The 26,322-nt window shown below is 41.7% G+C and overlaps 1 protein-coding gene across 3 annotated transcripts; it reads left to right on the top strand.

Moving 5' to 3' along the window:
• The first annotated feature begins 2,175 nt into the window (after positions 1–2,175).
• LOC131219372 (exocyst complex component EXO70E2-like) lies at positions 2,176–8,710 on the top strand. 3 transcript variants are annotated; one of them, XM_058214471.1, is made up of 2 exons: positions 2,176–5,679; positions 8,465–8,710. In XM_058214471.1, the coding sequence occupies exon 1, from the start codon at positions 3,675–3,677 to the stop codon at positions 5,649–5,651; it is 1,977 nt and encodes a 658-aa protein (XP_058070454.1). In that variant the 5' UTR covers positions 2,176–3,674; the 3' UTR covers positions 5,652–5,679; positions 8,465–8,710. The 3 variants fall into 3 exon arrangements, with proteins under 3 accessions (XP_058070454.1, XP_058070456.1, XP_058070455.1); XM_058214473.1 differs by lacking the exon at positions 8,465–8,710 and adding an exon at positions 7,697–8,425; XM_058214472.1 differs by lacking the exon at positions 8,465–8,710 and having other exon boundaries at positions 2,176–3,375; positions 3,413–5,989.
• Positions 8,711–26,322: the final 17,612 nt, after the last annotated feature.

The raw sequence follows: 26,322 nt of genomic DNA, 5'->3' as shown, positions 1-26,322 counted from the left end.
CTCTACGTTATGGGCATGATATACTAAAAAAATCCAGGTAGAAATTCGTCATACGAATAGCATACTAGCATTCAATTTGGACCGTATGTTTTTCTCATACATACCATATCTGCCCGATCAAACGATCCACGGTTCCTATTTTTTGTCCAGATAATCTAGACAGAGTATGTTACGAGATGAATGGTCTAGATCTCTGATACAAATTCCATCCAATGGTGGGAGCCAGGCCCGCATGTTAGCTGTGATGCGGGCCACGCTTCTATTGAGAGGAGTTATACGATACTCAGGCTGCGTAGACACTTGATACGCAGGCACTACGAAAATGTAAATGTGGCATATATTAACTCAAATAAAAAGACCAAGATGAATCTCCAGTTCACAATCCAAAAATCAGATTTTTTGAACAATCCTAATCTCTGATGCATGGACACTCGTGTATTGAAATATTACCATTGATTATTTTTCAATTTAAAGCGTACAATAAGCACCCATCAATCAGAACTGAAGATCATCAAATAAACTTACTGTTTGGGTGGTTATACATCTACGCCATATAAAATGATTTGGACGGTTCGATTTCACTAATAATATGCCACGTATGCAATTTCTAAGTGCATGCGTATCATCCATCAACACTTCCAGAGTATAAAGTTGTCCGTACTTACGTATTACACAGTGTAATAGACGTGGTTGATTTGTCAATCACGGTGGTGTAGATAACAATGACTCCCGTACGCGGACTTCCTGCCAAAAACTTCAGCGGGAAGTTAGGGAAACTATGTGGGGCCCAGTGTGATGTTTTTGACAAATCCAAGCCGTCCATCCGTTTTGGAAGTTCAGTTTAGTTTACGGGAATAAAAATTAGACGGATCCAATACTCAAGTGTGCCGAAAACGTGAGGATTTAACTTCTACAGTTGAAATATTCGTGGGGCCATATAAGTTTTGAATCATTCTAATATTTCTTTTTTCAGTTCATCCCAGTAGGAATGACTTTATGAACGGTATGGATGGTATGTAAACATCACTGTCGAACCCAGGGAGATTTCAACGGTAGGAATTTCCGTAACCACATTTTCCTTTTAGTACGGACCACTTGATCTTGGATCATGCTCACTTTCGTTATCACAAACTAAAATGATCTCATAAAACGGATGGACGGTATGGATTTCTCACAAACATTACGGTGGGCCCTATCTAGGTTTCCATGACTCCGTACGATGAGCGGATTGGGTACTCCCCCTGCCACCAGCCCCGTCGCTGATGGTCGGTGCTCTGTGGGCCCCACCATGATGTATTTCTTTTCTCCATTCCGTTCATCCATTTTTAAATATCATTTTAAGCTTTGATCAGAAAAATGAGAGGAATATAAATCTCAGGTGGACCACACCACGGGAAAACAATATTGATTGGATATCCACCATTAAAATCCTCCTAAGGCCCACTGTACTGTTTATTTGAAATCCAACCTTTTTATTAGGTCATACAGATCCAGATGAAGGGTAAAAAAAAATATCAGCTTGATCCAAAACTTTTATGGCCCCCAAAAAAAAATTTAATGGTCGAAATTCATTCAACACTGTTTCTTGTAATGTGGTCCAATTGATATTTTCTTATAACTAATTTTTGGTATGATAAAATAAATTATATATAAAACTATATGTATGGCATGGATGAAACAAAAACATCATGGTGGGGCCCACAGAGCACCGAACATCAGTCATCGGCTGGTGGCGGGGGGAGTAGCCAATCCGTTTCCGTGATTACTTTGGGAGCTAATCCCGTACACGCCGTAGCACCGAAACTTTCAGTACATACCATCTTCCCTACCAAAAACAGTCATATAAAATAAATCCACACCATGGAATCTATAGGTCCCACATAAATACAAAAATACTAGAAAATAATTTTGATCTACTCACAAGGTGGATCACACCTGTATTTGATCATACCAGCGGTTTTCCATTAATTCCCAACGGTTTCACGAATCTGATGAACGGATTTGCCTGATTTTTTCTACATGTGAGACTCATGGTGGGGCCCACCGCTTCAAGATGGTATCGGCACCACAAGTTGTGGGGCATTGCTGAAAGGCGATCGGTTCTCTTATAATGTTGCAAACGCAACAACATCAGCTGCATAACTCTGTAGTATATAATACTGGGAAACGGAGACGGAAGTTTCGGAGTATCAGACCATGAAATCTCTCTAATATCTGATAATTTTGGAACGAAGTTTCAGGTCCCTTTCTTCTCTCTCTGAAATTTCTCTCTGTTTCTGTATATATTCCACGGAATTTCATCTATAAACCCTAGATTGTTCAAATCCTGTCTTTTCGCTCGCTCGATCGAGGTCTGGATCGCCGAAAACGACCAGATCTCGACCAATTTCCGCGGATTTTCGTGCATTCGTCGTCGAAATCGATCTATATAGTTCGATTCCGGTTTTCTATCCGATTTCCGGTTTTGATCTCGTCTGATTTGGTTTCGTCTGGGAAAAGGAAGGAATTAGGGTTTCGTAACTAGGGTTTTGCTTGGGATTACTGGGGTTTTATTTGTTTCTGTAGTTGGGGAAATTAGGGTTTTGGATCGGATGCTGGTAACTGTTTCTTTCTAAATCTACCGAGATCTGATTTCAATTTGTTGTTTTCTTGGCGTCCGTCGCTGTATGATTGCTGAATACGGGAATTGTGGAATATTTAACTTAAAATTTCAGATTTGTCTGCGCCTTCTTTCTCTGTCGAATTCATTCGAGAGCGTGAAATTGCAGTTTTTAGCATTTGGTAGGCTTTCCAGGTCAAGGGAGTTTCTTCTTCTTGTGTGAACTGCTAGAAAAAGAGGGGTTTTATCTCTTTCTTGTATGTCTCGTATATATTGAAATTCGTTCAAAAATACTGTGAACGTTGTGCTTCCTTGTTGTCTGTATTATTGTTGCGTTGTATTGTATTGCTGTTTGTTGTTCTTCGTATGTAAATTGTCGTTTGGATAGCATTTAGGCTCCCATGTTGTCTAAATATTGAGGTCTTATCAATCCATTTGTTGTATCGTGTTGCTATTTGCTGTTATTCTATTTTTGATTTGTCATTTTTTAATGTCAGCTCCGGGTCAGATTTTGGGTTCTATTTTGTATTCTGATCTTGTTAGTCTGCTTCCTTTTTCCTTTCTCTAATCTTTTCAAAGAGAGGATTAGAGATTTGGGGAAGGGAGAATTTCTAGATTTTGTTGAATGAGGAAGACTGTGCCAAGAACATCTAGTGCAAGTCCTTTCTTTCATACATGTGAATTGAGTTCCACAGATTGATTGTACCGTCTTGTTGTAATCCATTCATGTCAAGGTACAAACTTGCAAAGGAGGGCGATTAAGTTTATCCGTAAGTGTCCTTTTTTGTTCTTCATTCTGAATTGGAAGCGGAGAATATACCGAGTGTGAAATTTTCAGCCTGGTTCCGACCTTTCCATTTTGGATATTCTCTTTCATCATCATCTTCCGTGTTAGGGTGTCATTGACTTAAATGCAATAGCTGTGCTTTTGAACGTGTTCCTTTGTGACATGGGTCTGTAGAGTTGAGGTTCAGTGCAGATAAATTCGGTTGTTCATCGCCTGCTCTCATCATCTGAACGAAGAAGCAGGGGATCAAGATCTGCGCTCTGCATTCCCTTGGCTACATTGTTTGCTATGGCAGAGAGCAAAGATATCAGTGACTTAGAAGGAGATGAACGAGTGCTTGCTGTTGCACAACACATTGTAAAGACCTTGGGAACAAGTAAGAACCCAACAGATGATATGATAAGACTCCTTTCGGAATTTGATATACGTTTGTCTGCATCAAGGATGACTGAAATCTTAGAAAAGAAGGGAGGAAGAAGTGATGTTAAAGAGCAGCTCAACTTGGCAGAGAAGAAGATCATGAGTTGGGTTTCTGACGAGTCGATGATATGGGACTGTGGTCCGGATGAAGCATCTGAATATCTACTGGCAGTCGATGAGGTTCGCCGACTCACAGAAAACTTGGGGAGCTTGTCTCTGAGTGAAGGTCAGGAAGAGAGCGAGCTTCTACGCCGAGCCCACAGCGTTCTTCAGACGGGGATGGCTAGGCTTGAGGAGGAATTCAGCCACATTCTTATTCAGAACAGGCAGCCGTTTGAACCAGAGCACATGTCTTTTCGTTCGAGTGAAGATGGCGTCGCTGATGAGGATTCAATCAGTTCGTTTGATGATGAGCAGGTCGAGGATTCACAGGCGAAGCTTCAGAGAGATAGCAGCAAAGGCTCAGAGGAATTCATCATTGATTTGATCCATCCAGAAGTGATTCCTGACCTTAAATGCATAGCTGAGGTTATGTTCATGTCGAATTATGACCAGGAATGTTGCCAAGCTTACAGTAGCATCCGAAAAGATGCCTTGGATGAGTGCTTATTCATCCTTGAGGTTGAGAAGCTGAGTATTGAGGAAGTGCTGAAGATGGAATGGAGTTACTTAGATTCCAAGATAAAGAAGTGGATCCGTGCGATGAAGATCTTCATCCGGGTTTATCTTGCTAGTGAAAAACGCCTCTGTGACCAGATTTTTGGGGAATTTGGCTCGGTCATCCAGACGTGCTTCAATGAGACTTCGAAGGGTTCGATCCTGCAGCTCTTGATATTCAGCGAAGCCATAGCTATCAGTCCTTGCTCTCCAGAAAAGCTGTTCCGGATACTCGACATGTATGAAGGGCTGGCAGATCTTCTCCCAGATATAGATACCCTCTTCTCGGAAGAGGCTGGTTCTTGTGTCAGAATGGAGTGCCATGAAGTTCTGAGGAGACTGGGTGACTGCGTGAGGGGAACTATTGTGGAATTCGAGAATGCTGTTAGAACGAAGACATCAACGACTCCATTTGCTGGAGGCGGGATCCATCATCTGACGAGATACGTCATGAATTACATAAGGGCCCTTACGGATTATAGTGATACACTGAATATACTTCTTGAAGGCCATGACGACGAGGATGAGTCATCATCATTATTCAATTCAAATAATTCTATTGAAGAAGACAGTGAGGGGATGTCTTGCAACATTTCTCCAGTAGCTCGATGTCTTCGGTCGGTCACTTCAACGCTGGAATGCAACCTTGATGGCAAATCCATGTTGTACAAGGACGGTTCTCTTCAATTCTTTTTCCTAATGAACAACATCTATTACATGGTGCAAAAGGTCAAGGACTCCGATCTTAGAGCTCTCCTTGGAGATGATTGGATCCGCAGGCACAACAGGAAATTCCGGCAGCATGCATTGAGCTATGAGAGGGCTTCCTGGACATCGATACTCTCGTTCTTAAAAGACGAGGGGATTAGCAATCCTGGGTCGAGCTCAGTTTTCAAGGCGGTTCTGAAGGAGAGGTTCAGGAGCTTTAATCTCGCCTTCGAAGAGATATACAAGACCCAAACAGCATGGTTGATCCCTGATCCCCAGCTCCGTGATGATCTAAGGATTTCCATCTCTCTGAAAATCCTTCAAGCGTATCGGACATTCACAGGGAGGTACTCTCCTCATCTGGAGGGCGGGCGGCATGGTGACAAGTACATCAAGTACACTGCAGAGGATTTGCAGAACTACCTCTTGGATCTCTTCGAGGGGTCCCCAAGATCATTGCACAACCCTCGCAGGAAGTGACACGGCCAAACACGCTGCCAAAGCCCAGGTTTTCCTTTTTTATCTTCCCTTTTTTCCTTTGTATGCCTTTCTGAGCTCTTGGCATTTAAGAACCTTGAGCATAAATGTTCAAGTCTGCAGCTGTTTGTTTCTTGATATGTTATGCTTTTGGTGTAGTCACATGAGCTATTCATGCGAGTTTGGCTGTTTTAGTTGCTGTTCTAGCATGTTGAATTTTGAAAAATCTTTTTTGTGCTTATATATACAAATATTTGTGGTTTATGTAAAATATCTATAAACTCCTGTTATCTTTGTGAATTGCATTTACACGATAGTCATCATTGCTGTTGTTATCCTCACCATCCTTATGTTCACTATCAGATGCTTCTCTTTTTCAACATCAGATGACACCCTCTCCACATGCACCTTTACATGTAGCACACATTCCAACCCGACACGTGTGTGGGACATCATTACCTGCATATGGTGGGTCTTACCATGCATATGAGCTAGCACAAAAATTGGGCCAGTCTGTGAATCAGGTGGGCCACCCCTGTACAAAAAGGGAATTTAAAAGCACTTGCCAATGGTTCATGCTCAGCTTGCATGCATGGCCCGCCTCATGAGTGGGCTTGTTTGATTTTTGCTCCATGTACACACAGCGGCCAGGATCCCACCTTATGCGCGCTCCAATGTTTCATGTGCTAGGTTGGCACACTTGGCACATACAAACCTCTTACCTGTATTACATTTTTAAACTGTGACGTGCTTTAGGAATTGTGATCTTCAGACAGGAATTTGAAGTTCGGTTCTAGAAAAATGAGGTTTGCTAAGCCTGCATGCATGTATGATTGAGCCCGTCTACATCTATTGGTCACACTGTCTATGCACCACCCCACATGTCCGTGCTGCACACATTGAGATTCAAGCTGTCCGTCAAGTGTGTCCCACCTAGTCAAGCCTCATAAGGTGCCTGATCCTAACAAATAGGAATTGAATGTGGGTGGTGTGTAGAGAAACAGACCTAGAGATAGCTTATTTTAGTTATGATTTGCTCATTCATGAATATTCTGGCCTTTTTGAGGACATGCCTGTCTATCCACAGCTTACGAGGACATGGCTGTCTGGTCTGCTGGTGATGACGCTATCATCCCCGCTTGTTGCCTGAGGAAATCGAGAAAGGTCAACACTGTCATTTGATCCTCACAGCTGTCCATCAAGTCAATCCTCGTAGCCTGACTCCGCTTGAGTAATTGAATGAGGAGGTCTACAGAAACAGACAGAGAGAGCTTCATGAACTATCTTTTTTGAGAACATGGCGTAAGATGACATGGCTATCCGATCTGTTGGTGATGAAGCAATTTTCCCTGGCCGTTGCCTGAGGATATTGAAAGAGCAGAACTGTCATTTCATTCTCCTAGCATGTGTGGTGAGAAAGTCGCAGTCCACCTGATGCCTGAGGAAATTGGAAGGGCAACATTGTCATTCAGGCTCTAGGGACTTGGGGTAGAAGAAAAGAAGATTACCAAGTGCCAACCTGGTTTGACTTCCTCAAATCTGGTTTACAAGAGCTCCCTTGAACTCACCTATTGGTAATAGGCCTTTCCTCAAATCAGTACACGGGGTATGTGCCTCAAATTGGAACTGCCCAAATAGTGGGACTCACTTTAAGACTGGTCATGCCCCAAAATTGGATTGGTCAGAGAATCCAGACCTCTGTGTGTTTCTTCTTCTTCTGAACCAGGATTATTCAGCACCTCACATTATCATTGTCCAATAGATGTCGACCTACCAGCCAGTTAGGGATGATCACACTTCCAGCGTATTTTTAGTGGGACCCACTTTAGACTATTCGTTCACCAAAAACAGGTTGATTAGACAATCCGGACCTCTGATTTAGGGCGGGTGTTTTATTATTATTATTTTAAATTCTTCGCAACCAGGATTGTTTCGCACATCACATTCTTGCTTTCCAATAGATGTTGACCTACCAGCCTGTTAGAATCATACTTCAAGTGTCATTTTGGGGTTATAATACATCTACGGTGGTCCCACTATTTGGGCAGCACGAGGAACATGCCACGCGGTACAGCAGGGGAGCCTCTCCAGTGCAGAAATTGCAGTGAAGGCCAAAGATTGGAGGGGTAGAATCTTCCTATCTGGTAGAGTTCTGGGTGGAGTTGTCCCATAAAGATAAGTGGTCTGTATCAACTACTGCATGAGCCAAACTTGTATGGACAGAGTGCATCAGGATCCAGATTTCAATACCTGGATTGGAGCAGGTGGCTGGACCGTAAACAGCCATCGAAACAGGTGGGACATCCTAAAACCTGGTCAGCTGTGGGCAAAAAAACATCTTCCTGGAAGAACTGCAATTACAGTAAAGGCTGGAACCCACGATATAACCTTTAGGTTAACAGTGATTAGCTGTTTAATCTTTCTGTTTTTCAACATCATCTAAGCAGATTTCCTGCTAATGCGGGCCACCGGTGGGACCAAACCACCCTAGGAAAGGTTCCAGGGGTTTTAAACCATGATTAGGACAGCATCCAATCTTTTGTTCACCAGGTCTCTGTAATTTTGGACTTGCAAGGTCTTTGCTGTGTCCACTTATGTATAAGTAGGACTCTTAAGGTTCTGATGTCCCAGTTTTGTGCCAGTGGGGTGCGTGGTCCAGTGATCGACCCCATTTATATGATGGGCTCCATTGCTGATTCATCATCACCTAAAACTTTGTCTGATTCAATGATTGCATCTGCCCCAATCTATTACAGTGATTTCATATTGTTTCTGTACATTTTCCCTAACTATTGATTTTTTGACGACGGATCCAGTGATTGGAATCCTCTGCTACAGAGGTATTCTCAGGCTCCATTTCTTGGTTACTCGAATCAATGGTTGAGATCCCCCAATTAGAAAGCCTACATGTACGTCCCACCAGCGAATGGAGGTACAATCACCTAGCAGTTGTCTCTCATCCACCATGTGTGGCTTTCATGCTCCTCGATCCAGTCCATCCAACAAATCGTAGAGTTCAGTGTGGACGAAGCATACCCAGAAACTATATGCTGATTGGACACATTCTACAGTTGAAAAATCAGATGGTTAGACCTTTCTATCGGCATTTTAGTTGACAATGTTCTATCCAAAATGGGCCTCACAAAGCAGACGGTCCAGATTTCCATTCATAGGTGCTGAGTGTAGGGTTGGATGTAGGTGAGCTATCATTTAGCAATCTAGTATTTGATTTCAGGCACAAATGGGCTTGTTTTCATTCTTGGGTTGGTCCACAGTAGAAAATTCTGGTAAAAGTCTGTCTGAGCTCAGCTTGTTTTTGGATTTCAAATGAGGCCCTACGTGGCATATCGCAGTCCCCAAGCCCCAGATTGTGGCATTATTGATACGAACGGTTTATGGAAGTGGGCCCCACTAATTTGCTGGATTTTAATGGAAAGATGGCCGTCCCTGTCTGACTTTACCCAACCTACCAACCGAATTAATATCATTCAATGCTAGCTGGTAAAGGGGAATATTAGGCACAGTACTTGTTAGTTGTTAGAGACAAGAAATGCTATCATTATCCTAGAAAGGGATGTGATCTGGGTTGTTGATCTACTGGTCTACTGAATGTACAGGCTCTTCGCCAAAAATTGCCAGCGATCAGAAAATTCCATGTGGAATCCTTCGTAGTGCCAACGGTTGTTCCATATTGACACGGATGCCTCTCCTAGTTTACGGATTAGATGGCTACCAGATCCCCCCGACTTTGAGATGTGCCCCACCAAATCAAAAGTTCTGATCACCAGATTCACCACACACATCTGCCACGGTTTTCATGAAGAGGGAGCTGGTGGAACTAAAACACCAGCTGGATTATTAGAATGTTGTTTAGAGAGAGATGGACTTCCAGCTGGATTATTAGAATGTTGTTTAGAGAGAGATGGACTTCCAGCTGGATTATTAGAATGTTGTTTAGAGAGAGATGGACTTGAATGCAGATTGGAACCCATCTTAGTTCTTGCCAGGGGAACTTGTAGGGAACCATGCCTAGTGCTTGTGGCAGCTGTGGCCCACCTGAATTTTGCATCAGGCCGTTACAAATCGTCCCTTCTTTTTCTTCTAATGAGGCTCACTAGATGAACGTGTTGGATGGAACGTAGATGCCATACTAGTGGCCCCACGCCAAAATATGGTTTGTCCCCTTGTCCATGTGAACATTCGTTTCTATCCACAAGTATGCCTCCACGGCTAACTTAAAAAATAAACAAATTAAGGAAGAATTTAGAAAATTGAATAGAAGAGAGGGAGGCCACATAGGCGGCCCCCATGGATATCAACGGCAGCAAGCTTTCAATGTAAGATGACGAGATATAAATAAACTGAAATTGAGATATGAATTAGAATCCTTTTTTTTATTTTTATCAACTACAACCCATTCGATTTCTATGGCAGTGGACCTCATAGACAGATCAGAATGAAAATATAAAGATACAAATTAGTACGAAATATTCTTTCTTCACATTAAAGGGTATTTTTTTTTCTTTGTAAAGAATAGAAGAGAGGAGAGGGTTGCCGTGTAGGCAATTCCACGGTGAATGAAGAAGTAACTGAGTGTTTAAAATTCAGTTACCACAAAAGAAGCATCTCGTTGCTCTCCCTATTGAGATTAAAAGAAGAAACAAAAAAAACAAAAAAACAAAGAATCGAGAAAATGAATAGAAAAGAGGAGATGGCTTCCGCATTTTTAGTTTTGCTATTGAAGGCACTATTCTTACTAAGCATAAAAAAGTAATGGAGTGATTGCTATGCAGTTACCAACACCACCAAAGCTTTCAATCCAAGTTTTTTTAAAAAAAAAAAAAATAGAAAAACAAAAAATCAAGAAAAAAATGAATAGATGAGAGGAGATGGAAGGAACATTTGCATCTCGATAGATTGTTGGTGTTATTCCCACTGCACATGGAAAGTAATTGAGCAGTCGCCATGCATTACCAGCCCAATAAGATGAGAGGAATGCTAAGTAGGCAGCCAAATAAGATATCAGGTGTTATTCCCACTACTAATGGCCTGTTTGGAAGCTTGGATTTGGAATGCATTGGAATCTAAAATTCACAATTACATTAGGTGATTCTCAATCATCGGTTATGTTTGATTGGAATTTACTGGAATTCTAATCATCCATTTGGAGCTTGTATTTGGAATGCATTAGAATCCTTCTGTATATTCACAAGATTCGGATTAGACTAACTAAATTAACTTTCATATCTTAAATTAGTATATGTGTGTGTGATATATTTGATAGAATGATTGTAAAAAGCCCATTGAAATATATACATTGCCCAAAAATAAGAAATTCCGAGCCTTGGGTGGGCCACAAATGTAAGGATTGCAAACAAGCGACTTGTCGACATTTCGTAACCATCTATTTAGATGCTAAACGTTTCGATGGTTTGGCTCATTGTACAATGGATTATTAGCCTAGTGACTCATTTATTATCCTAGTGATCCTAAAGCTTTTTATTTAGATTACATTTAAATTACAGCATGTTGCTGTGAATTCAAAACACAGTAAAGTAGTGTATTTGAAATACCTTTTATTTCATTTACCTCCAAATCTATGGTAGCCAAATGTTAATAATAATAATTGCTACTTGAATTTTGCAATACATCCATTTACCTCCAAATCCAAGGTGCCATACAACGCTAAAAGTATGATCCGTTACCAATGCGAGCATGGTATCGAAGTTAAAAGATGCAAACATCTGGAGAAAGAAAAATGAATAAAATAAACCCGAGATAGGAAAATGTTGCAATATAGGCAACCCCACATGTCATATATATTTTGCGTGAAGAAGTGACCGAGCTAAATATAGGCAGCCCCACACACTCGCCTGAGGTTTGGACGAATGGCTAGCATCGTCAGTTTGCTCCCACAGGCATGAGTTTAATTCCCCATCTCTTGCTTTGTCCTATGCACTTAGTTTGCAGGTGATTATCTGCTGCAGGATTAGTCTTACCTTTAAAAGGGGCAGAGATATACTGTCATCATAAATAATTATAATAGTAATAACAGAGATCACCTTTAAAAGGGGCAGAGATATACTGTCATCATAAATAAATAATAATAATAATAATAACAATAACAATAACAGAAAGAAAGAGCAGCCCCACAGATTTCAGGTGATATTCCAGCTATGCATGGTAAAGTAACCGAGCTGTTATCATTCTGTTGCCAACACTAGCATGCCTCACTGTTAGAGCATAAAAAATTAAAAACAAATGATAAAAACTGGAGAAAAGATAATAGTTTTTTAATTTCTTTTATTTTATTTTTGTTGGTAAGTATGGGCTGGAACTCATGACTCAATGTTGAAAAACACAAAATCTACGGTTTTATGGTGCAGTTACAAATGCCAACATGCTTTACCAATAAATTTAAAAAAATAAAATAAAATCAAAAAATCAAAAAATTAGGAAAAGATCATACACGAGATGAGAGGATTAACTCGTAGGAAGCCCCACAGATTGGGCACCGATTCAGTCAGGTCAGGACCTGACCAAGTTTCATCAGGTCCTTTCTTGTGGCCCACCTCAATGCATGTGTTGTATATTCATATCATTCATCAGTTTTACCATCTCATTTTAGGACATGAGCCTAAAAAATGAAGCAGTTCCACTTGAGCTTTACTAATAAATTTTAAAATTATATATATATATATATATATATATATATATATATATATAGAGAGAGAGAGAGAGAGAGACGTTTAACTGCGCACTGGTTCACACGTCATTACGTGTGAACCTTGCTATCAACTGTTGGATAACAAAAACGATATGGATGAAGGCGTTCTTATGCGCGAGTTTGAAAAAGCGAGTTTCCATTTTTGACACGCATCTTCTCCCTATTCTCTAACTCTCCGAAGAATTCGGCGGCGGGCTTATAAGAGCATTAGAGAATGGAGATAAGAGATGTGTCAGATATGGAAACTCACTCTTTCAAACTTGTGCCCGTCTGCCTTATACGACAGTTGATAACAAGGTTCGCACATGATAACGTGCAAACTGGTACGCAGCTAAGCATTTATATATATATATATATAAAGGAAAAAATGATAAAAGAGAGGAGAGAATTAACATGTAGGAAGCCCCATAGATCGTGCATGGATTCTGACTGAGTTCCATCGAGTCTTTTTGTGGGGCCCACTTGGACGCATGTGTTTATATTCATGCCATTCATCCATTTTTCCGGCTCAGAAAAAATGAAGCAGATCAACTACCATGCTCAGCCAGAGTAGCAAATACCACCACTTATTTATTGTTTGACAGACTTAAATCCCACGCAAATAGAGCTCGGAGGGGGGCTACCCGGGGTTGGCTCAGGTCCGGATTTTGAACTAGCTGGACCGGACCTGCCAGGCTGGTCCAATTCAAAATATTATTTTTCACATGGGCCTAGTCACACACAAGGGAATAATCCCAACCCTTCCACTGGGCTTGCAAATGGATAGAACTCTAAAGATTGCATGTCAGGATTTCCCAGTCTAAGATGTTTTTGGTTCGCAGTCCATCCATAGCTGGCCCATCAAATCAATGGCCCAGATCTGGGTTAAATCCAGACATGTCAAAGGGCCAATGGGCTTTTGGGCTTAGCTAGCTTGTAGTCAGGCTAAAGCTGGAATATTAGAGGCTGGTCCCGGGTCTAAAATTAAAGACCATTTGAGATAGGCTCGGGCTACTTCTACGAGCCCCTTGGCCCGTTTAATCTTCCAAAGGTTTTTTATAGTACATCATACATGGTGGGGCACGCCTAATAAACGGCCCAGATCTTGCACAGAACAGTGAACGGCCAGGGTTGGGTTGTTTGTTTTGGCCCATCATGAGCCTGGGTGGGGCTTAGGGATAGGTTTTACTTTGCAGGCTGGATGGAGTGTCTAGTGATCGGTGCTCTATGGGCCCCACCATGACGTATGTGTTTCATCCATGCCATCCACCCATTCTTCCAGATCATTTTATGGAATGAGCCCAAAAATGAGGTTGATCCAAAACTCAAGTGGACTGCACAGTGTTGATTGAACGCTCACCATTAAAAACTTATTGGGGACCATGAAAGTTTTGGATCAAGATGATATATATATTTTTCCCTTCATTCAAGTCTGTATGACCTAATCAACACGTTAGATGTCAAATAACCATTACCGTGGGCCCTAGGAGGTTTTTAATGGTGGACATTCAATCACTACTGTTTTCCCGTGGTGTGGTCCACCTGAGATTTAGATCTACCTCATTTTAGGGATCAAGTCCTAAAATTATATTTCAAAATAACTGGACGGCGTGGATAGAACACATACATCATGGTAGGCTCCACATAGCACCGACCACTAGCTGCCTGGCTGATTAAGCTAGTTCAGATCCCACTGAGTCCGACTCAACTAGGATGTATCGCACAGGACTAGGATGTTGTGTTGGCTTGCATTAGGATGTCATTGATGGCGCTTGGTTTGTCTTTTATCACGTATGGTATGTGCGGGTGTGTTAGAATCAATACAACGACTTGATTTAGACTAATTGACTTTGACCCCAAGCATTGAAATAAGCAAATACGTCCAATATAAATGTATACAATCATAAAATGAGAAGATCAGTTGCCTACTTAGTTACTTGCAGAATTTTGTAATGATAAGGAGATACTCAGAGGGTGGGGTTCTTCTTCTAAAAATGGATTGTCATTTATCTATCATAAGAAATGATATATATATTTTTTAATATACCAGTGCAATCTGACAAAAAGAAAAACTCACAATTGGTCATTTAGAGCGACTGCATGAATGTGTATCTTGAAAGAACTACTTGATATTGGATAAAAGACAAATCTGGCGTATGAGCATATAAATTTGGATTACAACTAAAAATTATAGCTAAAAATTATTATTACTAGATTATCGATACTCCTAGGATAAACTGAGATAAAAGATAGATTCGTTTTTATTTGATTGTGTGTTAGATTGCGATGCTCTGTAGATTTCCCTTGCTACTTATATATTTGTCCTACTGCTCTCCTTCTTACGTTTCTCTCCTTCAATCCAACGATTATGGTAGTTGAGCAGTCGTCGTGTCAGCCTTCCAGATCCTTTCTTTCTTTCTTGGTATGTGTCCCTCTGACCATTCCTCTTCCGCTCGACCGCTTTCCACTTTCGAGCGCCTCTCAGCCACTCATTCTGCTTCTAAACGCGTCTCAATTGCATCTTTTCGCTCAGTTGTGCCTCCTGGATGCCACCCAGCCACTTGGCTTGTTTTAAATTCCTCTTAGCAGCTCTATGTCTTATCATCCTACTAGTTACGATTCTATAAAAAACACTCTAAGTATCCTTTAAGATATTTAGTATGTTATATCTTTTCCTTGCTATAACATGTGTCCATCCCTAATGAACTATTTTAGAAACAGTCAGAAATAGGGTACAACATTGTTCCCTCATGTTGCTTCGCCTTTGGTTGAAAAGGTAAGAGCGACTTTGATTTGTCCTTTGGCACAATAAATGAGACTACTTAGCTGGGCAAAAATATTAATTTTGTCCATATTGATCGAACTCAACCATCTTGATAAAAAAAATCATAGCCAGCCGTCTTGGTTGAATTCGGTCATCTTCATCATAAAACATCAAATTTGGCCTTCTTGGTCGAAATCGACTGTTTTAGTTGAAAAACATCAAAGTCGGCTATCTTGGTAGAATTTAGCCATATTGGTCAAATTTAGTCATCTTTGTCAAAAAACATCGAAGTCGACCGCCTTGTTCAAATTCGCCCATCTTGGTCGAAAAATATCAAAGTCGACCGTGGCAATAGAGATTGTCGGTTGATCCATTCCTGATAAGGCTTATCATGGACCAAAGTGGTAGTTCGACTGAGAATTTGGCATGCTACTTCTTGGACCAGTTGGATGATTTGTTCACAATTCATATCGTGTGGTTCAACCACTAGTGGCAGTTCCAAACCTACCTGGTTTTGTCTTCCATGATAAAATAGATTTTTAGGGAAATGTTGCTCCCAAGTATACTCTGATTTCCTTATGGAGGAATGACATTTGTGACATCCCATTCTGAACATCTAAACTTAGTAAGTGGCGGAAAATTCCACACTTCATGTACTAGAGTAGGAGGCGTGTTCCGTCGTAGAGGAGGTACTTGTGGTATTGGCTGTACCAGGGCTATTGGTGTTGGATTTCCAACATAACTAGTGTCAACCTATTGTTGAGGCGCCACAGGTATTCTTTCGGTAAAGAGAGTTATCATCTTATTCATGTTTTCAGCATGACTGGCCATCCATCTATCTAAAGTTTCAGTATGAACTCGTGATTATTCGTCGATATGCTGAATTTCTCATTACATATCGAGCATTCCAACCAACAAAATTTCAAGAGGATTAACCCGATATGAGGATGCCATATCCGAGGTTAATGGAAATGGTACTAGATTTAGTACCAAACTTAATTTCTCAAGTGCTTGATGAACCTATCTTCGACTTATGATTTCACAACATTTATGCACTGGAAAGTATACTAATACTTAGTGTTCTACTAGGCATGCAAAAAATTATTGATTTTTACATGACTAGCACAAAAATGAATAATTATAATAGGTAAGTAGATTTGTTGTCCCATCGAGCGTGCCAAAATTTGTTGGCACTCCATTTGTTTTCTGTCATGTGTAGTGTGTGGGAGGGTGCCAGAATTGATATAACGATTTAATTAAAACCAATCAACCTTGACCCCAAGCGTCGAAATAAGAAGATACATCTAATATGAACATATATGACCATAATACGAGAAGATCGGTCACCTACTTGGCCACTTGCAAAATTTTGTAATGATCAAGCGATAATCGGAGGGCGGGTTTCTTCCTCCAAAAGTGGGTTGCGCTTCACCTTTCACAAAAATGACTTTTTAGTATACCATTATAATCAGACAAAAGTAAAAACTCACAATTAGTCATTAAGAGTGACTACAATAATCCGTCTCTTAAAAGAATTTGTTGATATTGGATAAAAAACAAATTCAGCATATGAATGTAGATTTGGATTACAACTAAAAACTATAGCTAAGAATTACCACTGCTGGATTATCGTTACTCCTAGGATAAATTGATATAAAAGATAGATTTGTTTTGATTTAATTGTGTGTATGATTGTGATGCTCTGTGGATTTCCCCTGCTACTTATAGATTTCTCCTGCTGCTCTCCTTCACACGTTTCTCTCCTTTAATCCAACGGTTATGACAGCTAAGGAGTCACCACGTCAACCTTTCATATCTTTCATTTCTTTCTTAATACATGTCCCTTTGACCGTTCCTCTTCCGCTCAACCGCTTTTTGCTTTCGGGCGCCTCTCGACCACTCATTCCTCTTATAGACGCCTCTTGACTGCTCGATCTACTCCGGGATGCCTCTTGACCACATCTTTCCTCTCGGTCGTGCCTCTTGGATGCCACTCGACTACCTAGTTTGCTTTTGAATACCTCTCGGCGGCAGCTTGTTTTTATCATTTTGCAGTTGTGATTTCGTAAAAAGTACTCCAAGTATTCATGAAGATCTTTAACATGTCATATCTTTTCCTTGCTATAACACGTGTCGATCTCTGATTGACTATTTCAGGAACAGTTAGAAATATAGTACAATAGTCATCACAAAGAAAAAGTAGTCATTACTTGTTAGTGCTAATAATGACACCACGCATGGATGGGCAACACGGGCCATCTTTATTTTAAGCCAACTGTGGACAAGAAGTTCTTGCGGTTAAAAGCTACATGGGGCCCATGAAAAATGTTAGTGAGAAATCCTCTCGGCCGATCAGTTTCTTTAGCTCGTGTTAGGACATGATCCAAATAATGAGCCACATCCAAACCTTATCTATTTATTTCACCATTAGTGCAATGATTATACAAACTACTTTACATGTCTCTTGGCAACATATGCACCTCATTCTCGTGTTCGGTTTACTCGTGATAAAATAACAATGATGACAATTTTACATTACTTTAAAGTTAGATCATCACTAAAATAGAGTGTTGTTATTTGGATTTGAGATTTTCATGTTAATGACAAATTTCTTAACTTTTAAATACATATACATTTGACCCATGATTCCTGTACTTAGTTTGCATGTGGTAAAATCATAATGATGGCACTTCCAATTACCAGCATAGTTGGCAAAACAAATGGGGCCGCACTGTAGGAAACAATGTCAAAGGTAATGCCCGTCATTAAAATCGTCATGGGGCCCACCGCGATGTTTATATGCATTTAAACTATTCTTAAGGTCATTGTAATTGGGTCAAATTGAAAACATATGATATTAGCCTTTCTCAAACTTTTGTCCCCCATGAGTTATTGTGTGAGTTCCAAGCCTACTATTTCCTCTAGTGTGGTCCACTTAAGTTTTGGATTGGCTCAATTTTTGGATGGTCCTAACATGAGTGGGAGAAATTGATGGACAAGGTGGATTTTGCATCGACATCTCGAAGGACCCCATGTAGTTTCCGACTGAAGAAACTTTGGAATTTGATTTGGCAATGTAGGGAAACACTAAGTTCAGTGAGGTCCTAACATGAATTTGATTGGGCCAATGTCGTTGTGGAGGTAAGCCACACAAAAGCATATTTGAAGTGGCTTAGATGTGGCTCCGGCCTCACATGGTGCAACCCTAACTATGGGGCCCTCCTTAATGTATATATTATATATCTGTGTCGTCGATCTGTTTTGCCAACTCATTTTAGGGCATGAGCAAAAAATGAAGCAGATTTAAATCTCAGGTGGACTGCACCACAGGAAATAGTGGTGATTGAATGCCCACCATTAAAACTTATAGCGCCCACCATAATGCCTAGCATGAGGTTTATTTGTCATCTAATCCGTTGAGGAGGTCACATATACTTAGATGAAGGGACAAAACAAATACCGGCTTGATCCAAAAATTTTGTGGCCTATAAGAAGTTTTAATGGTCAATCACCATTGTTTCATGTGGTTTGGTCCACTTGAGATTTGGATCTGATTCATTTTTTTTTTGGATCATGTCCCAACAATGAGCTTGAAAAGTGGATGGACAATATGTTGGAATTGTAGGCCATGTATGATATAATTTCACAAGGCAATGCAATGATCGGTCTTGAACGATTGCATGACCATCAGGGTGGGACCCATACAATTGATGGGTGTACATGTGCAGTTTTTTTTATCTGCATGAAGTGCAATAGACAACTCTAAACCGAGTTTGTATTAGGAGATGGCTTCTCTCATAGTGACGGGATTGAGGAGACGTGGGCTTAAAAGCGTCCTACGATTGGTTGGATCTGCACATCGCCTCTTTATTATAAAGAAGTGTTTGGTCCCCAAATTTACCCACTATTACACACACGTTTCTTCCTGTTAGAATGTGTAACCTAACGTAGGCGTGGTAGAGATGAAAGACTAACGTGCAAATACCTATTCTGGAATTCTCAATAACCAACACTATGGTTGATCAAGGTACATGTACAAAATTGTTGAATCCCCTATATTAAATATTAGTATCAATCAATGAATCCAATGCAATTTCCTCTGGTATCAAAGCGAGGAACTATACATTGATTTTTGGGATTGTAACGCCCTGAAATTCGGGGGTCTAGCATAAGTCAGCTCCCGAGTTCCAAAACATCACTTACGCAACATATTTAATGATGGATGTATGTTGACAGTATTAGTGCATAAAACATAGAATAGATTAAGCCAAAACACAGATATAATTCAGGCATAAGTGAAGAAAGCAAGCGGTAGACTTATAGAAATATGTGTACAAGTGTAAATCCCTGAAGTACATTCACAAAATTACAAATATCAAGTTACATCATTTAAATTTCCAAAAATAATCCCAGAGTCCCGCGCATCAGAACGAGGCTCGCTAGAACCCATCTGAAAACTGCATATAAGAGAAAGCAGCCTCATCATCATCCATCTCCCGCTCTACCTCAGAAGTCGCATCCACATCTGCAACATCAGAACCTAAGACAGAGTCTGGTGGGTGTTTAACACCGCCCCAGAACGTGGGAGTGAGTGATCAACTTAGTGGAACAATAAGGCACTGGTTAACATGTTATCAGTTCAATCAAGCAGTAATGATAAAGCAGAACAATTAAATAAATCCTAAGTACTCTTATTAATGCAAGGATGTATGTAAAATGATGCTTGCCCTCACGCATACACCCTCAGCGTCTTCATCTTACGTTACGCATGACACCACCTCAAAGTGCGCCACATCTACAAAGCACATGCAAGTGCGGTGCATGGATATGATTACCAAGTTATTATTAGTCCATTTCATACAGCAAGATTGGGAAGTTAAGATACCTTCCTCATATCACCATCCAACCAGTGATCCATTCTAGGGTCGTCAGTCCTAGTCGTCTCATACGATCATATATTTGAGGTCATAGCAAAGGGCTCGTCACCAATCAATGCACACCTATCACACCTTTATTACCACAGTTCGGCTCGTCACCTCATTGCGATATCCAGGTATGCTCGAGGTCACTACAAAGGGCTCGTCACCAATCAATGTAGGCCGACAGCACGAATATAGTGTCCCATACCACCATAATCGGCTCACGAGTTTAGTTGCTCACTGGTCACTACGGGGAGGCTCGTCACCCCAGCGTAGGCCGACAGCTCGACCACGGTATCCCATACCACCATGTCTGGCTCATGAGTCTTAGCGGATCAAGGTACCTTGGTTAATAGGATTTCACTGGTAAGTTCGGTACCCTAGATTCAAGCAGTAGCGTCCATACATTGTGAACATACATCGAAAAATCAGGTTACTTGACGAATTCGACTAGCACGAGCGCACGTTGAGTAGAACGACATAGAGTGCGCAAACACTCCGCGTGGCCAAACCACTGCCGCCAACTCTAATACGACTCGGGTTCGTCTAATACGTCCTACGTGGCAAAGGCAACCTCAGCCACGATCATGAAGCAGATTACCGATTTCCTGGACTAATGCATAGTCCTAAACACATTACACTACAACAGATATTCATATTGAATGTAGAACAGTAATGGAACAACAACTTAAATCATGGTACATAAGCACTTGAAGAGTATCAACTTAACATAAATGTAAGCATAAGAAATGCTTGAAATTAAATAACATGGAATGTAACTTGCATAAAAGAAATCATGCACATCAATAGGAGTGTTGAGAATCACTTCTCAACGCCCGCAATTAGTGTAATAAGTTACACTTTAGATCATTCAGACATTTCTACAAACACTTAGAATACATGATACAACATACATGACGTATGTTGAAAAACAAGCATTTGGACAATTCCTTTTACCAAGGAGTTGTCATACATACATCTAGCATACATACATGACAAATAATCATGGCAAATACAAGTGCATATTTTATACATATACGGTACTTTATACATACACATAGAATACACAAATCTCAATATAACACATGCATAACAGGAACGCAACATAAATATGACATTTGGCATGCAAAATCTCATCCATAACAAGAATAAATCGTTCACTGGCATTGAAAGCCTTGATAACCATAACCTATACACTTAAAGTCCGCACCTTAAGCCAGAAAAGAAACACCGAACTGATTTAGACGAGTTGTCTTCGTCAACGGCGACAGAAAACCCTAAAACAAGGATAGAAATGAGATACAACAATACCAAGACTAATCTAAGCTCTAACACAGGTTAGCGTTAGGTTAACTTACCCCAAGATGAACTCAGAATCGTCAGAATAACGATTCAAAGTGAAGGTTCAAGGATGTAGAAGAATAGGAAAGAATCCAAGATGATTCACCAACTTCTCTCTCACTTTCTCTCTCTTTTCCACTCTCTTTCCAAGCTAGGGTTAGAGAAAATTCGTATGGAAAAGAGGGCTAGGGTTTAAGGACTATAAATAGGCCTAATATTGAAGAAAATAACCCCAGGGTCAAGGTATACTTAGGGTATAACCAAAACCTGCCTCTTACGATCCAACGAAGCACTTCTGGTGGGCCTATAACCACGAAAGGTCGGACTTAAGCTCATTGACCATGGATCTAGGTCAAGCAGAGTTTTCGTACCGACCGGCTCTTCAGATCAGCCGTGGCGGACCACACACAATTCAACGGTCACAGAATCTCGATCAGGTCCACAAGCACAAGGATATGCCTGGGCCACCTTCCCTAATCAGAGGGTGAAATTGGGTCAGAATCCAACGGTCAGATAGCTTAAAATCATCGCGCAAGCGACGCGACTCAGATTTCATAAAGACTTATTAAATTTCCAACCGTTCTCACACTCTTCACTCCGAACTCAAACAAATTGACCCAGAACATCACATAGACTTAATTTTCGAGGTGATGGTCAAGCCCAACATGGTGACCGCAACAGCTTAAGATCATCGCTATCGGACTTTCGACGCATGGTCCAGGTCCGATCCAAAACTTCCAAAAATTCTCCAGAATAACTGGATTTAGCGATGGATCCCAGATTTCAGAGTAACATAACGCTAACTAATCTACAAGTTTTGAGCCATGCAGATACAATTTAAAGTGATTGATACGAATTTCACAAGTAATCGAGTATAGCGCTAATTACCCCAAAAACAACTACTAAGGAAAATTAGCACAAAAATTTTTAAGGTCGTTACAATCTACCCCCCTTAAAGAAAATTTCGTCCTCGAAATTCATACCTTCATATAATCCTCAAGGATCAGACGGTAGGTCTTCCTGACCTCAGCTTCAGATTCCCAAGTAGCTTCTTCCACACCATGATGCGTCCATAGCACCTTCACAAAAGGGATAACCTTGCTACGCAATACCTGCTCCTTCCTGTCGAGAATACGCGTCGGTCGCAGTACATAAGTGGCATCCTCACTCAACTGCATTTGCTCCCAACTGATAATATGCAAAGGATCAGGAACGTACTTCTTCAGCATAGAAACATGAAATACGTTATGCACGCCCGCAAGAGGTGTGGGCAAAGCAAGGCGGTATGCTACCGCTCCCACTCAATCCAGAACTTGAAATGGACCAATAAATCTCAGCGTCAGCTTCCCCTTCTTACCGAACTGCAGAACTCCCTTTATAGGAGAGACCTTAAGAAAAACATGGTCTCCAACCTCAAACTCAAGCGGTTGACGCCTTGTATCAGCATAACTCTTCTGCCTGCTTTGCGCTGTCAGAAGTCGACGTCGAATGATGTCAACCTTCTCTGAAGTCACCTGCACCAACTCCGGGCCAAGCAAACTACGCTCACCAATTTCTGCCCAGCAATGTGGTGCTCTGCACGGGTGACCATACAACGCCTCATAGGGAGCCATGCCGATACTCGCCTGGAAACTATTATTATACGCGAACTCTGCATACCGAAGACAATCATCCCAACCGTCCTTGAAATCCAGAACACAAGCTTGCAACATATCTTCTAGGACTTGATTTACGTGCTCCGTCTGCCCATCTGTTTGCAGATGAAACGCGGTGCTGAACTTCAGTTTCACACCCATCGCTTCCTGGATACGAGTCCAGAAGATAGATGTAAAACGCGTGTCTCTATCAGACACAATCTCCAAGGGAACTCCATGCAGATGCACTATCTCTTTGATATACAACCTAGCCAACTCGTCTGCAGAGTAAGTGACTCTAATCGGTAAGAAATGCGCCGACTTCGTTAATCGGTCGACGATCACCCAAATAGAGTCATATCCCTTCCTCGTCCTCCGCAACCCAGAAATAAAATTCATAGAGATGAAATCCCACTTCCATTCAGCTATGGGCATGGGCTGCAACAACCAAGGAGGTCGGCGATGCTCTGCCTTGACCTGCTGGCACGTGAGACAACGAGAAACAAATTCAGCAATCTGGACCTTCATATTGTTCCACCAATAACATCTCCTCATATCTTGATACATCTTCGTGCTACTTGGATGCATCGCAAGTTTAGAACAATGGGCTAACTCGAGAACCTCCCGTCTCAAGTCAGGGATGTAAGGAACACATAACCGGCCACGAAAACGTAGGCCCCCATCAGAACTAACACTCCAGTCGGAGTTCTCATCTGTACTAACCCGCTTCCTCATCTTCACCAAAAGCTCATCATCTACCTGAGCTGCAACGATCCTCTCGTCGATAAGGGGCTGTACACGAATGTGTGCGATAACCTCATATGGCTCAACCACCGTAAGCTTCTGCTCAAAATCGTGCACGAACTCCAACATATCCCACTCTGCTATCATCAGCGGAGCAGCAAACTCAATAGCCTTCTTGCGACTCAACGCATCTGCCACAAGGTTCGCCTTACCCAGATGGTATAAAACATCGAACTTAAAGTCCTTCAATGTTTTCATCCATCGGCGCTGCCTCATATTCAAATCACGCTGCGTGAAGATATACTTAAGGCTCTTGTGGTCGCAAAAGAGCTCGAACTCCTTACCATAGAGGTAATGTCTCCAAAGCTTTAATGCGAATATGACAGCTGCTAACTCCAAGTCGTGCGTAGGGTAATTCTCTTCGTGCTTTCTCAACTGACGCGAAGCATAAGCAATCACCTTGTCCTTCTGCATAAGGACACCACCCAGACCAACGCGAGAGGCGTCAGTATATACAATATACTTAACCCCTTGCTCTGGCAATACTAGCACAGGGGTGGACGTCAACTTTTCTTTAGCTCCTGAAAAGCTAACTCCGCCTGCTCATTCCAAGCAAACTTCAAATCCTTCCGTGTCAGCTGCGACAACGGTCCGGCAATCTTCGAGAAGTCTTGAATGAAGCGTCGATAATAGCCTGCAAGACCCAGAAAACTCCTTACCTCAGTAACTGAACCAGGCTGCTTCCAGTCCTACACTACAGCTACCTTGGCAAGATCGACGGCTATTCCTTCCTTGGACACCACATGTCCTAGGAACTTGACTTCCTCTTTCCAGAAATCACACTTCTTGAACTGTGCAAAAAGCTGATTCTTCCTCAGAGTATCCAAAACCGCTCTTAAGTGCTCCTCGTGTTCTTCCTGGCTCACCAAATATATCAAGATGTCATCGATAAAGACAATGACGAATCGGAACAAGAATGGCCGAGACACCCTGTTCATCAGATCCATGAACACAGCCGGTGCGTTCGTCAGACCGAACGACATCACAAGGAACTCATAATGACCGGCTAGTCCTGAAGCGGTCTTCGCACGCCCCCATCCTCGACGCAGAATCGATGATACCCGATCGCAGATCAACCTTCGAAAAGTACCGTGCCCCCTTCAACCGATCAAACAGATCATCAATCCTGGGCAAAGAGTACTTATTCTTCACAGTTACCAGATTCAGCCTGCGATAATCAATACACAATCGTAAGGAACCATCCTTCTTCTTCACAAACAGAACAGGTGCTCCCCAAGGAGACACACTAGGCCGAATAAAACCCAATTCCAGCAAACCATCTATCTGCTTCCTCAACTCCTCCATTTCACTCGGAGGCATACAATAGGTGGGTAATGAAATGGGCGCCGCACCAGGCATGAGGTCGATAGCAAAATCAATCTCACGCTGAGGAGGTAATCCAGGAATCGACTCAAACACATCTTCAAATTCCCAAACTACCGGCGTACTAACCAACGCTGATTCAGCCATACTCTCTAACAGAGAAGAATAATAATCAATACGAAGAGGGTAATTAACCTGAACTGGGAAATTAACAGTCTCGCCCTCAGGTCCATGGATCGTCACTGATCTAGCTTCACAATCAATCTCAGCTCGCATCCTCGTGAGCCAATCCATACCCATAATAACATCGTAATGATAAAGCGGTGCGACTAAGAAAGGCCAACAACATGCATTCTATTAAACAAAATCGTCGCAATACAAGTAGTGCAGCAATACATGAATCACGACTAGGAAAGCATAAAAATAACAATATCTAACACTTCAAACAACCACAGCAACTACAAACAACTACAACAACTCCAACAACTCCAACTACAAAGCCAACAATGGCTACACACAGAAAGAAAACAACAAACAAAGCAAAGGACGGCCACAACGATACTACTCGTCGGAATCAGGAGATGGAGGCGGGGCACCCTTATTCTGCAAGCAACACAGGATAGACTTCAGAGTTTGAGTCACCTTCTTAAACTTATGTTTAACAAGGCCTCGAAGATCAACAATATCCTGGCGTAAAACAGTCTGCCCTTCTTCAAGCCGTGCAAGACAGGCATCTCTGGCAGTCTGCTCTGCGCTCTGCTCTGGTGCCACAGGAGGAGAGCTATCACTCGTATCCTGTGCCTCATCCTCTTCCTCGTCCTGCTCTGTTTCTTCCTCAATCTCAGCACCACCTTCAGCATAACTCTCTTCATCATCGCTCTCTGACTCAGCCTCACTCTCTGAGGCATGTCGACCAGAATCGATCTTCATCTGCTTAAGAGTCCTCAGATTGATATGACGAACAGGAACCGGCTTCTCAGCTCTAAGCCTATAGCCAAACTCATGTGCAAGCTTACAAATGAGGTGGCCAAATGGAAGCGACTCGGTCCTTCTATTCGAACGAGCGATGAGAATAATCTGGCGCAGGACGTACGTCGGCACACACAACTTCGCTTCCTGCCCCACCTGATACAGAAAATCCACCATCAGGCACGTACACTCGTTGCGGTTGCTCCACCTTGGA

The sequence above is a fragment of the Magnolia sinica genome, chromosome 11, assembly GCF_029962835.1.
Source record: "Magnolia sinica isolate HGM2019 chromosome 11, MsV1, whole genome shotgun sequence".
Lineage (NCBI taxonomy): Eukaryota > Viridiplantae > Streptophyta > Magnoliopsida > Magnoliales > Magnoliaceae > Magnolia > Magnolia sinica.
This window is presented reverse-complemented; position numbering and strand designations above follow the sequence as displayed.